The 18,905-nt window shown below is 37.0% G+C and overlaps 1 protein-coding gene across 3 annotated transcripts in view; it reads right to left on the bottom strand.

Moving 5' to 3' along the window:
• Window positions 1–18,905, bottom strand: part of ATRNL1 (attractin like 1) — a 631,665-nt gene that overhangs the window by 351,061 nt on the left and 261,699 nt on the right. For all 3 annotated transcript variants that reach the window (XM_010987217.3, XM_064488470.1, XM_064488471.1), the window contains one exon: window positions 581–659. In XM_010987217.3, coding sequence (XP_010985519.3) covers window positions 581–659 — 79 coding nt within the window. The remainder of the gene's footprint in view (window positions 1–580; window positions 660–18,905) is intronic.

Here is an 18,905-nt window from a genome sequence, read left to right as displayed (position 1 = left end):
CATCAGTTGTTATTCTGTAAGACTATTACTGTTTTTATCAATTTTAGGATTATAAGAAACATACATAATTAATTCTGACACAGAAAAGTATCAAACTGAAGTGTAATTCAAATACTTGGGTTATCAGATACTCATGAAATGGAAAAGACTTTATTGCCAAAACAAATCTGAGGCAATAAAGACCAAAAATTAATATTTATGCCTCAAAAGTTTCTTTTCAATTGGAACAGAGACAGTTATAAACATAAATTATTTTTATAGTATAACTAAATGCCTAGATTAAGGAGACTGCAGGTTATGTTAGCAACAAAATTAACATTTGTATTCACCATAAATTCTAACACTATTAGAGAAAAAAAAAAAACTTGTTGCAACTAACCAATGCTTCCACAAGTACTGACTTAAAATGACAGTGGCAAATTTTGCTCTAAAGGTGAAAAAATGCTAGACTGATTTTTTCAATCTTAATAAATAAAAATGATTTGAAAATCTGTATTTGAAATAAACATGTCACTAAGCAACAGAGATCCGTATGTTTACTTGAATCTTTAAACAAAAAATTAAATCATATTACTGATACCTCTCTCCGACGAGAAGCCCAACATGTTTGTTTGATCTTCCATACAACAGCAGCCACCAACAATAAGGACAAAAAACAACTAGAAAATAAACACAAATAATTTTTGCTTAAAACATTTGCAATATGTCATGAAATAATAATAGAATATGTGGAGGATTTTACAATATATGGAAGTAATCAATTTGCCATGGTAAATATTCAAGGAAAAAAAGATAAATTAGAAGCTTTTAAAACATTCTCAAGTAAAATCAAAGTATATAGGTAAAAAAAAATTACTTACATTCCTTGCTCTACATTATAGCCTATCTTTCAGATTTTCTCTATCAGAAGGAACGTAAGTTTATAATTTTGTGGTTTTATGAAGCAACAAATCTATTTAGAATTGCCATTGAGTCATAAAGTCTGGCAATTTTATAAATTTAAATTTCATTCATTTATTCATTTTATCTGTATTAGTAACTATCTTAGATCTGAGACTATTCCAGTAGTTCTCAACTGTAGGTGATTTAGCCTTTCCTCCCCTGTCCCCACTAGAAACATTTGACGGTGTCTGGAGACATGTCTGATTATCACAATGGGACAGAGGTGCAACTTGCATCTAGCAAGTACAGCCAGGGACCCTGCTAAACACCCTGCTATGCACTTGACTGCCCCCAGTGACAAGGAATTAGTCAGTCCTAAACGTCAGTTGTGCTGAACCCGAGAAACCCTTGTATATGCTACTGTTTAAATTAGGAAATAATTCCTTTACCATGTACATATATGGGTTGATATATATATGATAATGCACGATACCTTTTAGCAGTAATTTAGGATTGGGAAATCTCAAAATAACAGATTTATGTGGATCTGATTAATCAATCCCAACCACATATGCCACTGTTTCTTTTCTCTTCCTTTGCTCTGTGGTCAAAGATTAGGCTATGAAAAGATCCAGAAGTGAACAGACAGGAGCCACTACAAATTAATTGAGCCCTCACCACTGCACAAAACCTGATCTTCACCCCAATAATTGATAATCCTCATATTCATCAACGGGTTCGCTCACAAGCAGTATAAATTTTTGCCACTTTCTATTCCTGTTAAATTCTTAATGTTTTTTCACCTTGCCTCACTTGAAGATCTTAGAACATCTTTCAGTGGTTATGACAATGACAATTCTAGCACCTGTCCATTGAGGGCTAAACACATTCCAGATACTGTGTCAGATGCTTCACACTGATGATTGGACTTAGTTTTATAACACTTCCGGATAGGAGATACTACTCTTATTTTAGAAAAGAAGAACCCAGTGCCAGAGGAGTTCAAAGTAAATTGCTTACAGTCATGCAGGGAGTTCAAGTGGTGGAGCCAAAATTCAAAATCAGCTACCTGAGCCTCCAACTCCTTCTCCTCCCATCTGCCGGGGACTCAGCTTCCACACTATCTCACAACGGCTGTTTTCCACATTCATTCTCTAATCTGTTCCCCAGTATCAACTACTAAGGGGCCTTTCTGGTTTTTACATAATTATCTTTCCCTCTAATATTTATAAACTCATTCTTCTATTTCATCTTAATTTAAATTCTTCAAAAGTGCTTAAGCACCACATCACCTAAAATACACAAAACAATCATCCTATTTTATTGACCCTGTAATTTCCTCCAGTTTATTGAGCAAGTGGTCAATGTAGCTACCTCCAGGTCAATTTCCTTATAATCTAGTCTTATTTACTAATACTAACAAAAACGTTAATATTAATAATCATTAATGTTTACATACTATGTAACATTTCAGTGGATACTTTCCTCATCATAGCTTTCTAAAAATTAAATAAATTGCTCTTTTCTCTATCAACAGACTTTTACTTCTCAATTGATAATACTGCCCATCCATTCTTTGAAACTCCTTCTGAATACTTTATTTTCTTGACTTCTCTTCATTCTTCCTGACACACCATGGGGTCAGTGGATGTAGGCTGTGTTCCAGATTCCCTTTTTAAAATTAGGGACATTCCTGAAAACTCATTCACAATTCCATGCTGTTATCTACTCATGCTCTCAGAGAAAGAGCTCAGTTATTCTCCGGGAGTCAACTATGACCTCAATTGGAATTATTTCCAAATATAAATCATCAAATCTGCCAAAGTGGTGGAGCCAACACTTATCATTAAAAGGGATCTATGAGATAATCTAGTTCAGACTCCCTCCCAGGAAGAAATTCCCAGCACAACTCTGATAGTGATCCATTCCCTAATAAAATACTCATAGTAACTAAGAAGCTGCTGGCTCATAAATCAGAGAATTTTATTTTTAGCTCGCTCCAACTATGACAGTGTTCCAGTAAGCTGTCTTTCTAACATTTATCAATCAGTGCTGCTTCTGTCTCTGGCTTACGCTGAACCAGTTAATTCCTTCTTCTACATGCTAACACTTCTTTATATATTTGAAGAAATTTACATGATTCCTTCTAGTCCAATGGTTTTCAACCAGGAGAGTTTTGCCCTCCCGGGGACATCTGGCAGTGTCTGGAGACATTTTTGGTTGTCACCACTTGGTATACATCAGTTGGGGTGGTGGTGCCACACAGAGGCCAGTCCCCCTCCCCACAACAAAGATTATCCCAACCCAATGTGCCGATAGTGCAGTAAAACCCTATTCTAGTCTGAGTTATTGCCATAGTGGTTACACTTCCCTTTTAAATCCAGGTTAACGCTGTAACTATTTAAATGTGGTACTGAGAATTGATACTTTAGATATAGTCCAAGGATCCATTTATCTGAATTTCAGTCCTACCATAATACCTTAAGAATTTTAACATGAAACATAAATGTTATTTCAAATCTACCACAGTCCAAACTGAGCTCATGAATAACATTCATAATAAATAAAAGTAACTAATGTCTATTGAGTCATATGTATCAAGTGAAGTCTTATGTTTTTCACATGCATTATTTCTTTCATTATCACAGTCACCCATGATATACTGTTTGTACTACTATGTACTTATTTAGAAGAGGAGAAATCTGAAGTCATGGAGAGGTAACATAAATTGCCTAAGCTACAAAAGTCTTAAATTGCAAGTTCTCCCCTTTCTCCTGACTTCTTTGTCTCACCATTACTTTCCAGCTAAAATGTAAAAACACATTCAATGTTATCATCCCTTATACTCAGTCAGACACCATGTCTTGTCAACTATTTTTTCAAAATATCTGTAGTAGTAAACAACAGTACATATACCAAAATCCACCTACACTTAGTAATTAAACACAACTTAAATACTAAAAAGTACTTTTATCTGATAATCTGTAGTTCTTAATATCCTCCCCCTAATATAGTTACAAGATAAAGATTCAGTTTAAGATAGTGAAGACTTGTTGAATTTATCCATGGGGAATTTAAATTCTTTCTGATCTAAATTTCATGACTCAAGTGAAGAGTGTCACTTTTATAATGATGCAGCAAATCACTATAAAAATGTTCAATTTTACCTTCTTGAGAAGAGAAGAGATATACTTTGCATATTTTCCTTGTTAATTCACAGTAGGTAAGTAAAGAGAGATCATAATGATGACAAATTGGCAAAGTCAATGAATAGTGTAAGAAAATATTCTTCTAATAGTATCTTAATAATCTCTAGTAAATATTTGAAAATATATCTCAGTTCCTGGCATATAATAGTTGTCATTAAACTTTTGCTAAATGAGTAAAATTGGTTCCTTAATTGATCTGAATATCTTAAAATGTTTTCTGACATTGAATGTCTTATTTGGCACTATTATCCTTTATCAAGGTAAGTACTTTATAAAGGTTTTTGATTTCTAATAACTTACACAGCAAATAAAAGTTACAGCTTTTTAAAAAAATTCTACATAAAACAAAAACCTATTTATCAAGGACTCTCACTTCATTAAAAAGCAAATAAATAAACAAAAACACTTGACAAGTTATCCAGCATAGTTGAAAAGTTACACTCATCCTTCTGTGACTATTAGAAAATCAGTCTCCACTGACAATCCTGGAAGCTTAAAGAATGGCAAAATTTCCATCAGTCTGATTTCCTTCGTGGAGGAAATCATAGCACCCTGTCCACTCTACTGGTTCCCTTTTTAGACTTTGAGTGAGAAATAAAAATAAACTTTTATTACATAAAGTGACCGAGATTCTGGGTTTATCTGTTCCAATTAGATTTTCCCTAATGCATTTCTTAAGTCAAAAGTCTTAATGAGCAACGTCAAATATCTTTAATCTGGTATTACATCAAATTTGTCAGAGAAAAATTAGCTTCACCGCTGTCTTTCAGATCTTTTTTCTACTGTATTTTACAACAGCTTGTATTTTTCCTTGGTATAGATTCATTGTGGGGGAGGTAACTGAGCTTTCATTTTTTTTTTTCAAATCTGCTTATATAATGGTGCTAGAAGGTCTGAAAGGTTAAACACTCTTCGGTAAAATCCTCCCAATGGAAAGAGGAAAAAGAGAAAAGAAACATTAAAAAACAAGTGCATGAGCTACAGGGATTTAAAAAAAAAAAAAAAGGAAGCATATGAACTTAGCGAGACATAGTTCAATTATTTCATTTTGACATTCATAAAATGGCCATCATGTAAAGGATTCTTAATGCAAAAAAAAAAAACAAGGAACTCATTAGGTATTCTCATTTAGGGAAAATTAAAAAGAATTCCTTAGGAATAACGCAGTGCGGTATAAGGTATACCATAAAGCAGGTTTCTAGCGACAAAGAAATGCTCTCTGGTGGTAATCTAGTCGGCCAAATGCAAAAAGAGATAATACTGTCACTGTTCTATAGAAATTAAGGTTAATTGATCACAACATTTGTCTTAAATACAAATTTTAAGAGACAGTTTGGGCATATTCTTTTATTTCACTAAAAAAAATGTTACAAACTAGGGAACTGTGTAGAAATACAGAAACATATCATTATAAAAAGTAATTTACCTCATACTTACTGCTATTCCAGAAAATATATTTCAAAGCTTTTAAAAACACCTTCCTAACACTTGAAAGAATTTTTTTCTTACCAGCTAAAATGTTACCAAAATAAATCATTAAGTTAGAATGCAATAAAAACTGTATATTAAAAAGAAATTACTTGTTTCAATTATTCTGTTGGGCAAAGATGAAAAATCAACAATGTCAAGCGGGTGAAACTGGGGAAGCAAATATGTTCACAACATAAATTGGTACAAACTTTTTTGAAGGATGTTAAGCAAGAGTTAACTACACCTTAGAATGCACTCTCAGCTAAGATGATTTCAAATGCAAGTAACAGAAGCCTAATGCGAACAGTATAAACAACGTTGGGACTAAATAGATTTAGTCCCAGCTGAACTGAAATGTATTTTCCCAAAATTCATACGTGGAAGCCTTAACTCCCGTGTACACACACTGAGGAAAGGCCTGTGAGCACACAGCAGCAAGAAAGCGTTCATCTGTACGCCAAGCAGCAGCCCACGTCAGAAACCAGCCATGCCAGCACACCCGTCTTGGGCTTCCCAGCCTCCAGAATGCGGAGATGATCGATTTCTATTGTTTGCATTCTGTTCTGTGTTTGTTATGGCAGCAAGAGCAGACAAAGACAGATTCTGGTATCAAGAAGTGGGTGCTGCTTTATCAAATACCTAAAGATGCTGAAGCAACTTTAAAAGCAGGTAAAGACATTGGAGGAATTTTGAGGTGCATTCTAGAAAAACCTTTGATTGCTATGAAAGGGCTGTTGATAGAAACATAAACATTAAAACCAATTACGGTGAGAGCTCAAAAAAATTTTAAAAATAAGGAAAGCTAGAGAGAAAGCCTCCATCTTCTTAGAGAACACATAAACAATCACGAACAGAATGCGGATATACATATGGATATTAAAGGCCATTCTGGTGAAGCCTCAGATGGAAATGAGCAACAGGTTGTTAGAGACTGGAGGAAAGGCCATCGGTGTTATAAAACGTCAAAGAACTTGGCTGGATCATGTTCTAGCGTTCTGTGGAAGGTAGAACTTGCAAGTGATGAAGTTGGATGTTCATCTGCTTTGCAGATACTAAGCAAAGTATCAAAGATGTAGCTTTTCATTGCTTATGGTTAAATGCAAGAAAAGAGAGATGGGTTGAAAAAGGAATTGTTAAGCAAAAAGGAACCAGAACTTATAGATTTGGAAAATTCTCGGTCTATCCATATCACAAAAAAAAAAAAAAAATGAGAAAAGCCCTTTCTGAAGATGTACGCAGGGTGTGGCTGAAAAACCCTGATAAAGGCAACAAGAGTGCAACTCCTGGGCTTAACCAGCCATTTCAGCAAAAGCCAGGACTAGAGATGGGATTACACCACCGGAGACGCTGGGAATTTAAACCAAAGCGCACGGAGAAAACAAGATGGAATGAAGGCTGTCAGGCTTCTTGGATTCTACAGGACGCGACCACAGAGCTAGTCAGTTCAGAACATGCTTTATCTTTTAAGAAAAGGGAAGAATGACCCCAAAAGTGAGTCAGAGTGGGGCTCCCACTCCCACCACAGGCCCAGAGGGTGAGGCCTCTTTGGTTTTGGAGGACTGCGATGCCACTACTCAGTGCCTCGGGGACAAGGCTGCAGCGAGCACGGTGCTTTAGCGTCAGGGCCGCCTTGCCAAGACAAAGAGGCAGGGCCAGTCCATAGAGCTGGGTGGTCACACTGCCACCTCAGTGGACCTGGAGGTAGAGCACTGAACCAAAGAGGTTTGTTCTCAACCTTTAAGATCTGATGCCATTTGCCTTGCTACGTCTTAGACTTGCTTCTTTCTCCCTTTAGTTTTCTCCCTTTTGAAATGGAGACGTCTAGCCCATGTGTATCCCACCGTGGCATTTCAGAATCACATAACTTGTCATGATTCACAGGTCCACAGCGAGAACGGAATTCTGTCCCAGGATAAATTATCCTGAGTCTCACCGTTATCTGATTTAGACAATATTTAGAAAAGAGCTTAGATTCTAGAGTTGATTCTAGAATGAGTTAAGACGTTTGGGTTTGTAGCGATGGAGTAAGTGTATTTTGTATGCAACAGAAACATGCTTTGGAGTCGAGAGGCAGAATGCTATGGGTCCTCCCCCAGAGTTGGTATGTTGAAGCCCTAACCCCCAGTGTGACTGTATTTTGGAGACACGGACTCTGGGATGTCATTAAGGTTAAATGAAGCCCTGAGCCAACAGAATTAGCGTCCTTGTAAGAGGAGACACCGGAGAGCGTGTGCTCCCTCCCCCTGCACATGCTCTGAAGAAAGACCATATGAACACACACCAAGCAGGCAGCCGTCCGCAGGCCAAGAAGACAGCTCTCACCAGAAGCCAGCCCTGCTAGCACTCAGATCTTAGCCTTTGTAATTTCCAGAACTGTGAGGTTATGAAATTTCTGCTGTTAAAGGCATTCAGTCTGTGTTAGCTGGTTACGGCGGCCCAAGGAGACCAAGACACTCCCCAAAGTCAAAGGGAAGAATGACGCCCAGCTTTGGTCAGGTTAGGGTGCTGGCTACATTTCTCTCTGTTTTCTGAACTGTACACTCTGCTGAGCACCAGCTTTATTCCCAGGCTTGTTTTCCTCTTAGATACAAAAATCAGCATAGCAGGTTCAGGACGTACATCACATACCATCACACACGCCCACTCTTCACCGATCATTTGGCTAATTGAAGGCTCTGCACTCACTGGCTTCGCCCACCATGAAGCTGCTGAAGGAGCAGTTCCTCCCAACTGAATCATCGCTGCAGCATGGCCATGTGCAGGGAGGTAAACGCAAGGCTGGGAGAGAATCCTCAGAATCCATCTCAGAGATCACTCACATAAAATTCACAGAAAAACACCTACATGGACTCCCTAAAACTGCTAACAGACCTACAAATCTACAAAGCATATTTGATAACTCTTCAATCCTTTCTTGGAATATTTTACAGAAAACAGAGTGCTCTAAAACTCCCTGGCAGGGTAGGAAAAAGGTACCCACCACCTAGTAAGGAAGATCTTCCTGGTTAAACTCCAACTATTACCAATAATGTCTCTGGATATTACCTTAACTTTACAAACTTGTACCAAAAATTACAAAGGTCAGTGTATATGGTGTTCCTTTCTATTCTCAGGTTTTATTTAAAGCATACCTTTGGAAACCACGTTAGGATAAAAGTTTCAATTACAAAATTCCCTTAATATTTAAAAGTAGCAAATCCTCTTTAAAAAAAGAAGCTTTCCTAAAACACTAATGTGTAACACACACAGAGAAGTGGCAAGCATGCAGCTCAATAAATTATCACAAAGAAAGGACACCCATGTAACCACCACCCCAACATAGAAACAGTACTTTACCCATCCCCTCTTTCTCAGAGGTCACCATCACAGTGATTTTTTTTAGCATCACAGTTTGTTTCTGCCTACTTCTGAACTTTACACAAATGGAATTCTAAAACACTCATTCTTTTGTTTCTGGCTTCTTTTGTCCAACACTATATTGACGAGTGCCACCCATTCTGTTCCTTTAGGAGGGCTTCGCTCTTTTTCATTGCCCCATATTCTATTATTTTTAGGTATTTCTGTTATTCTAAGGTTTTGGAAATTTAAAACATGCTGCTATAAATCTGCTTCATAAGTCTTTTGATAGAACGGAATTGTTGGATCACAGAGTAAGTGTAAATCCAACTTTAGAATATAATGTCAAATTGTTTCCAAAGTTGTTGCACCAATTTCTAGACTGCTAGAAGTACTTAGAGTTACACATTTACTCCAACATTTAATATCATCTATCTTGTTCCTTTAGCCACTGTGATGGGTGTATAGTAAATAGTATTATATTGTGGCTTTAATTTAATAGTAAATAGTATTATTATATTGCGGTTTTATGAATTGAGCACATTTTTGTATTTTGTTAGCCACTTAGATGTCCTCTTTGGTGATGTGCTTGTTCAAGTCTCCTGCCATTTCGGGGCAGAAGGGTTGAGTTTTCAGACTGCTTTTTACTGATTTATGTAAGTTATATATTGTGACTACTGTCTTTTATATAGGATGTGAATATTTTATACCACTGCAAGGCTTGACTTTTTGTAATGTTAATGAAACAAAAATTGTTACTTTTATCACAGTCTAATTTTATTCAAGTGCTTTGAGTGTTTTGTTTAAGAAATTCTCCCAATTCTAAGGTTGTGAAGAATTCCCATATTATCTTTTAGATACTTTACTGTTTTTTCAGTTCCTCCTGGAATTTATTCTTATGACTGGTATCGTTGTACCATTTTATGGTTAGAATGATTAGAGGTAGGAGTCAGTGTTACTTTTCTCCATATGGATGGTTAACAGATCAGACACCTGATAGAATGTTTTCCTTAAAGCTACAAATAAATACTGACAGACAGTCCTTGACTTGCTAACTAAACTGCAGAATGGCCCTCTTCCACTGCATCCTTATCTGCGGTATCAAATTCACAGAGGGACTGAGGCCTTGTTTATATCCTATAGGAAATACTGACATTCCCTATAGAGAGGTTTTATTGGAGCCATCTGTAGGCTGAGGTTACGATATACCCAGAGCTTTTTCAGGGCTATTTGTCTGTCCTGTGGGTTCAGTCTGGGGCTTGGCCAGGGTTCTAACCGTTAGCTCACTTGTCAAACTCTCTGGTATGCTAATTAGGGTAAGAGCCTTGCATGGAAGGTGCCTAAGTTCATGAACAGCCTACAGGAAGGCTCTTCTCTCTCTGTTACTTCCCGGATTCCTGCTGGCTCTCTGGGCGGCACTCCTCCAGAAACTACCCACTTCTGCGGCTGTGCCGTGTTCTGCACGGGAGGGGCAAAGAAGAGGGAAAAGCAATGTCGTCTGTCTTGCTGCTTTTGTAACCACAGTTCCACACAGAAAATTCCACCCCTTGGAGATCCAGCTCTTGAAGCTTCTCATTCCTAGCCATCTTTGCTGCAGCCGATGTTCCCACTTCAAGACTGCTTGGAATTGGGGGTGAGTGAATTTTTAAAAAGAGAGGAAAAATTGGGGGTTGAATCTCCCCTACTCTCCCTGAGCTCTTAGAGTCTCCTCTTCCACAGCACAAGTCAGAACCAGAGGCTTTTTCCAGGATGCTTTCTGTCCAGACCACAGTATCACCTTCAGGTTTCAGGCTGCATTGAGGTTCGAGTCAGGGCATACTAGAGGAAAAAATGATAAATTTCCAAACATTTCAGGGCACTCTGAATTTTGGTGTTCTTCCCTGATCTGCCTGATGGTATTTACTTTCCCGGATTACCAAACAGCTCCTTATGCATGTTATCCAGGTTACTTATAGTTGAAACCAGTGGGAGACAAAGAGAGATGTATGTTAACGTGGTGCTTCCTGGAACTGGAAGCCTGATGGTGAACTGCCTTAGGACAGAGCTGCAAAGACATTTCAACAGAGAAAGACCAGACTTTTCAATAAATCATGCTATAACAACTGGACATCCTTATGTAAAAGAATGAACCCTGACCTATACCTCAATCATAAACAAAAAGTAACTAAAATGTAAAATGCGTCAGAGGCTTAAAGGTACAATGTGAAAGTATAAAACTCTTAGAAGGAAATCTGTGTGACCTTGAGTTGGGCAAAGAGTCCTTATATGGCGCCAAAACATAAGTTACAAAAGAAAAAATAATACACTGGGTTTTATTAAAATTAAAATCTTTTTCTCCATGAAAGACACTGTTAAAAGAATAAAAACACAAGTAAAATCTGGGAGAAAATTAGTTCAAACCACACTTCTGGTAGAAGATTTATATCCAGAACATAAAGAATATTCAAACTCAACAATAAGAAAAAAAACAACTCAATAAAAAATAGGCAAAATTTTGCAAAGACAGTTAACCAAAGAAGATAAAAGAATGGCTTATATGCACATGGAAAGATATTCAATGTCATTAGTTATTACAAAAATGCAAATTAAAATCATGATAAGATACCACCACATAAGTATCTGAATGGCTAAAATAAAACATACTGACAAGACCAAGCACTGAGGATGGGAAACAACTAAATCCCTCCTACTCTGTGGGGGCAAGGTGAAAATTATAGTCACTCTGAAAAAGAGTTGCAGTTATTATAAACATAAATTTACCATATGACCCAGCAACCCCATTTCCAGATATTTTTCCTAAAGTAATGAAAGCTTATGTTTGCACAAAAATCTATACAAGCATGCATCTTGTTCATGGCAGCATTATTCATAATCACCCAAAAGTGCAACAATTCATATCTCTCAAAGGGTAGAAGGATAAAGAAACTGGAGTATATGCATACAATGGTATGGTATCCCCCCTTGCAATAAAAATGAAATGGACCACAGATACAAAAAAACCAACTTAGATAAATCTCAAATGCAGTAAACTAAGGGAAAGAAACCAGTCTCAACAGGCTACATACTGTATGATTCCATGGGTATGACATTCTGGAAAAGGCAAAATTATAGGCACAGGGCACCGATCGGTGGTTGCCAGGGTTGATGGGTGAGGAAAAAGCCTGACTGCAAAGGAAGCCCCACGAAGGGATCTTCAAGATTCTGGAACTGGTCCACGTCCTGGTAGAGTGGATGATTCTAAGAAACTATTCATGTGTTAGAATTCATATGACTGTATTCCCCCAAATGGACTTGTACTGCACATAAATTTAAAAAGACTTTACAAAGGAATGAGAAACAAAACAAAACCAAATAAGAAATAAACCAGATATCCCCGAAGAAAAAGTAACTGCAAATATAGTAAAATTGTGGAGAATAATATGAGATGCGGCAGATACCTAGGCCTGGTTTCACAGGAACTTGTAAGTCTAGTTTGAATTATATTATAAATGTGAAAGGAAGCTCTTAAATAATGTATTCACATAATTTATGTTAAAAAAACTGCTTTGGTTGTTTTGAGTACAACAGATTGACAGACAGAAGGAAGACTCAGGGTTTATGGAGGGGATTAAGGAAAAAGAAATGTATTTAGTTAGTCCCCAGGTATTGAAGTTAGGTAAACAGCAGTACTCACATCCGAGCTAGAGAATACTGGAAGAGAGAGGCTGTTTGCCAAGACGTCATGTTTAATTTAGGACATGTTAATTTTGAAGGGTTAGGTGATATTTTGGTGACAATGGGAAGTTACCGACATCACTCTTAGAGAACTCTATTTCAGCCTACAGTGTTCCAAACCTCAGCACTGAAAATCAGACATGGGGCACTGAGCTAGCCAAACTGCAATAAATGTTGCTTCGTGTGATAATGACTTTACTCAGGTTATATTTGATATTTTGATTTAAAAGAACAGCTGGGTCCTAAATATCTGTTTTCTTCTACAACAAAGCCAGGGGGAAAATTCTTCAGGAAACCTCCAATATAGTAAGAGGCAATTTATGGTTTCTACTCAGTGAAACTTACACCTTCAGGCCTCATTTCTATTAACATATCAATTATCATGATCTCATTTTTTAAAAGGAGGACCTGTGTTTATTTCTCATTCTTCTCAGTGTTCTTGTCCTTGAATTATTTTTTTTTTAAATCTTGATACCAAATACTCCTTCTGGGTTATGCCACTATGATGTAGACATTCCGTTACCAATGATTTACTTTGACTTCTCTCCCTGTAGGGAGTTACATCCCTTCTTTTCTCTTGTGAAATATCCTCATGTACAACGTGATTGTTTCATTTCCCCAAATCTTCGTCACTGTGTTAACTCTGCATTATTTTCCCCACTCACATGCTCACTTTTATAGGGTCATCTCTGATTATTCTTGTTTTTAATTGCTTAACTCCTATGTTTTCTTTGTTTTTCTGTTCTCTAGATTCCTCTACCTAAACCTTTCCTTTTTGGATCCTCCAAATTATTATCACCATCTTTCTTGCCACTTGAAGCCAAGATGGCTATTAATAAAAAAGAGATAATAAATGTTAGTGAGAATATGGAGAAACTGGAACCCTCATATATTCCTGGTAAGAATGTAAAAAACGGTGCATCTCCTTTGGAAGATAGTTTGCTAGTTTCTCAGAATGTTAAATTTAGAGTTACCATATGAAATTACCCAGCAGTGGCAATCCGAGGTATATACTAAAGAGAAATAAAAGTGTATCTCCATACAAACTTGTACACAAATGTTCATAGTGGCATAATTCACAAGAGCCAATAAGGGGAAAAAACCCAAATGCCTATCAACTGAAAGGGAAGAAATAAAATGCGTCATATCTATACAATGGAATGTTATTCAACAATAAAAAGCAATGACATACTGATACTACATCATGGATAAACTTTGTAAACATTGTGCTGAGTGAAAGATGTCAGTCACAAAAGGACACATACTGTATGATTCCATTTATATGAAATGTGCAGAATAGGAAAACCTATAGACAGGAACTAGATCAGTGATTATCTAAAACTGAGAGCATGGAAGAAGGATGGGAAGTGACTGCTAATGAGCACATGGTTTCTATTTTGTGTCATGAAAATGTTCTAAAATTGATTGTGATGATGGCTGAAGAGCCACTGAACCGTGCACCTTAAATGAGTAAACTGTACTGTATATGAATTATATCTCAATAAAGATATTTTAAAAAACAAAATTAGAAATTAGAAAATGAGTTAAAACTCAGGCAGTTGTATATAAAACTGAAAGTTTCAAATTTTCTAGTGTTTATGATTCAGGAGAAAAAAGACACTGATTAACATCAGTACTGGTTAGGAAAAATACACATGTTAAAATTTAAGGGTACTCATTAAGGAAAAAGATATAAAATGTATAACTCCTAAATTGCTAAAAGGAAAAAAATTAAAGAATATTAAAAAGACATTCAATTTAATAGAAAGAAGGGGAGAAGAAAAAAGATAACTTGAGAAAGCATTTTAAAAAATGAAAAGCAAGATGTAGAAAAAATTAAAATACATCAATAATCACAATAAATGAAAATTCACTAAACCTGTCACTTCAAAAGTCGGAGATTCTAAGACTACTAAAACAAAATAAGCAATATCCAGATACTTGTGGTGTATAAGAAACACATTTAAAATATAATAAGACTAAAAATGTTGAAAGGAAAGAAATAAAAGTAGATTTCCCAGGGAAATTCTAACAAAATAACATAGCTAAGTCTATATAAAACAAGATATAAATTAGTTTATAATCAAAATTATAAATTAAGATAAAAAGTACCAAAAGAAACAAAGAGAATTCAAATGGTTAAAATAGCAATTCAACCCCACTCTTAGTAATGGATAGAAACGCCAGACAAAAATAAGTAAGGAAATAAAAAATTTGAACAGCACAATAAACCAACTAGATCCAACCACTATAGAATAAAGTTAGAAATCAACAACAGAAGGAAACCTGGAAAACTCATAAATTTTGGTAAATTAAACAACACACTCTTGAACAATCAACAGCTCAAGGAAGAAATCACCAGGGAAGTTAGAAAGTACTTAGAAACAAAAGAAAATGAAAACGGAATATAACAAAACTGATGGGACGCAGTGAAAGCAGTGCTGGGGCACAGACAGTTCCTGGAGGAAGGCTTCAGTCGCTAAAGATTTCGCCAGTGGTGGCCTGAGGAAAGTGCTTTCAAAAGAGAGTAGAGTTGGCTGATTACTGCTATGTTTGTATAAACACCTGAAGAGGGATAATGAGAGACTGAAGGCTATTAGCCAACATTACTGGCAAACATAAGAACTAGAGGTGCTCTTTTATAGCTTAAGTCAGGCCCTTATTCCTGATAGTGGGAAAGTCAACATGAATGAGCAGCAGACTGATGATCAAACTGTTAGAGTTACAGAGCTCCAGAGATGACAGAATGCTCAGCCAAAGCAGTCCTCTTATGCAAAGACAATGACCATGATTGGGAAAACAAGAGCTCTTGAAAGATGGGATAGGAATATCTAGAATGGACTATCTAGATAATGCTTCTGAGGATTCTGGGTCTGCAACTCCCTTACCTAGTAACAGAGACAATGGTCGCGCCCCTAACAAGCTGCCACGACCTCCTCTCCTGGTTGACAGACTGATGACTAGGGTTTAATAATCCATTTTGGCCTGATAAGAAGGGGATGAGATTATACTATTGAAAGAGCTGCAAGTATTGGCCAGCATGTACTGGTAGGAGCCAGAGAAGTATTTGAATTGGATTTTGGTAGTATTTGATCAAGGGTGGTGGAATGTAAGCCTGGGTATGTAAGAATTCATGCATTTTGGTGCAAATTCTCAGGACCAGGAGATTTAACACCCTATGGAGGACCCCAGGGGATGGGAGCAATCTTGTGGAGGAATTGACTCTTGGGAGCCTGGAAAAAGCAATGGCCAATGCAAAGTGAAATGGAAATGCCTGAGCTGCCCTAGTGGAGGGAAGAGGAAGGAATAAAGAAGCTGACAGAAAGGAATGTGCCGGAATGGACATATTATGTAAGGACAGAACAACTACCAGAAGATCATTTTCCATGGGACACATCATTCATCAAGACCATGAGAAATGTGCTGATGAGAGGGGCACCAGCTTCACTAAGAAGTTCAGTGGTGGCCTTCTTCTGCAGACCAGCACCAAAAACAGGTGAGGCAGTGACAGAGCTAGGTGTTAGGTGATGGGGACCCAAAGTAAAGGAGACCAAGGGTCGGTGCTTAACTGACAGAATCCAGGTGCCACAATTAGCAAAATAATCACCAAGATTGGAAGAGCAGCCAAGGGTGCTGGCCCACACAGAGCTGTGGGGATGATTAAGAATGGATGGTATCCATCCCAAGAGGCAAACTAGGTGGGCAGCCCACAATGGTGCTGCTTAACATTTACTTGTATTTTAAGCAGGAATGAAGGAATGAAGGCTGAGGGTTGTTGATCCAGGAGAAAATCATGAGCCTCTGCTCAGTTCCCAGATGAGTTAATTTACAAGTCCAGAACCCACTGAGTGAACAAGTGGCTGAGTCCACAGATGAAAGGATATGTTGAAACATCTTAGAAAAGTGTATAAAATGATGTCCAAAGGGACCTTTGTATGATCCTTTTACAAAGAGACCTATGTATGTTTGGGTATACACAGTGCAAGAGGAGTAAGTAGATATTTCAATTACAGTTAGATAAAGGGTAGAGATGACACAGATACCCAAGGACCAAAATACCATCATGTCCCCTGCTAGAGGAGGGTGTCTTCAGAGGCCAGGTAATAAATTCATGCTATATTCTGGCTCACAGTGGGCTTACTGTGTCTCTGCATTCACCCAGTGATAATTTCCCAACTTCCCAAGTGTATACATTGTACAAGGTAGTTGAGCAACCCCTACATTTTGTCCCTGGCCTGTGGGGTAAGAACTCTTACAGTGGGAAAGACCCAGCCACAACCTCTGAAAACACCCTCCATCTAGTCAAGACAGTAAATCAAAAACATGCAATCCCAGTGGGACAGTGAAAATTAGTACCAGCATAAAAATCTAAATAGTGTAGAGGTAGTTAAATCTCCATTTAATTTACCAGGATTAACTTCTTTTTAAAATTCAGACGTTTTGGATTCATATAGGCTTACTTTTCCATTTTACATACTGGAAAAAAAGCCTTAAAAAAATAATTTCTTTCAACTTTCTAATCATTTACTATGTTATACTAACAACAACATTCTTTAATTCTATAAATGAAAAGCCTGAGATTTAAAGACGCTTGGGGACCTATTTCATGATGGCACAGAAAGCAAAGATCAGGGCCAGGCTATGCCTGTAAGTGATCTTCCCAAGTAGTGACTCAGCATGTTTACCACCATAACAATGTCCAGTAGAAAAGAAAAAAACTGACACAAATTTGTGAACTGGCCTCCATCAAACCACGTCTATACTGAAAACTGACACATTCCCCTATTCCACTTAATTAATAACTTGGTTAGAAACAGCAATAGCAGTAAAAGTGGCCTGACTGAGGGATGTGCATAAAGGCTGACCTGTCTAAAACTCTCTTTTATAACTTAACAGTGGTTTTATTTAAAAAAAATAAACTTCAAACTATTCTGTCCATGTTTTTTCTTAACAATGACACAATTTAAACCTACCTAATTTACATTTCACCACTGAAAACAATTTAAATGATAAAAAACCCATCAAATATATTTTATCTCAAGACAATGATTAGAATATTTTATATTATTTTGTCCATGATGACAACATAATAAATAGGATCGTCTCTAAGACATGGTACACGTTAACTAGCTTTCTTCTACTTAATAAAAGAGCTATTGAACTTAAATATGCACACAAATTCAAAAGCTTAAAATAAACCCTAAACATTTGAATAATTTTCATATGTATTCAGCTTCATGAATTTTCACACAGAGCTAAACTTTTCTGTGTATTTTCATCCATATTATTCTGTCAAAAAACTGTTTTATTTTTATACATTAAATAATGTTCATTCGATTATAACCTCTAATACTTTCCCAAAACATGCTGCAACCTAATTAATAGGCTTAATACCCATTAATACTCAGAAGTACGAAGTCATAAAACATTAAATATATTTACGATGTTTACTCAAATTTCATTTTAAAGGGACAAATTTGAAGTGTGAATAGACTTTGCAAAGATGTTATAAATATATTTAGCATTAAATTCTGGAAATTAATTACCTTTTAAGAGACACAGACAAACATAACTGTTTTCAGATCAAAGTGACCAACATGGCAAAGGTTTTGACGAGAAGTGAATAAACGAACGGAGAATGAGTAAATTGAGAATAGAGTCTAGAAAACTGAAGGTCTGTAAATGGAGATGAGATTAGACTTGCTATGTACGGGCCCATATGGATAAATCAGAAGAGCGATTACAGGGAGACAGACTTCATCTCAATTATAAAGAACAATTAGTTATCTGAAGATAGAAAATGCTATCTCAGGAGATGGTGTGTTTCTTGTCATTAAAGGCATTCAGGCATAAGTTAGATCAGGGGTTGGGCAAATTACGTCCACAGGCGGAATTCAGCCTGCCAGCTGTTTTTATAATAAAGGTTTATTGGAACATCGCCACTCCCATTTGTTTCCATATTAGCTGTGGCTGCGTTAGCACCACAGCCGCGGGGTTGCAGAGGTGCAACCGAGACCTTGTGGCCCACAGATCTTGAAATATTTACTATCTGGCCCTTTACAGAAGATGTTTGCAACCCCTGTGGACAGGTATTAGGAATTCAAATATTCTATGGGTGTCTTGGCAAGTCAACCAATAATGGCTATTTTGGTGTTGGGGAAAGTGCTTGGCATGTCACCTGTGTCAAGGATTGGGTTGTAGAAGTTCTTTACTGTACAAAGCAGCCCAGACAACTTGGTGACTGAAGGTCAAAATTATTACTGCATCCTGTAAAGCCTGTGCTGTGGTGTGGGC

The sequence above is a fragment of the Camelus dromedarius genome, chromosome 8 (assembly GCF_036321535.1).
Source record: "Camelus dromedarius isolate mCamDro1 chromosome 8, mCamDro1.pat, whole genome shotgun sequence".
NCBI lineage: Eukaryota > Metazoa > Chordata > Mammalia > Artiodactyla > Camelidae > Camelus > Camelus dromedarius.
Note: the sequence above shows the minus strand (reverse complement) of the source record. Positions and strands in the feature narration are given on the sequence as shown.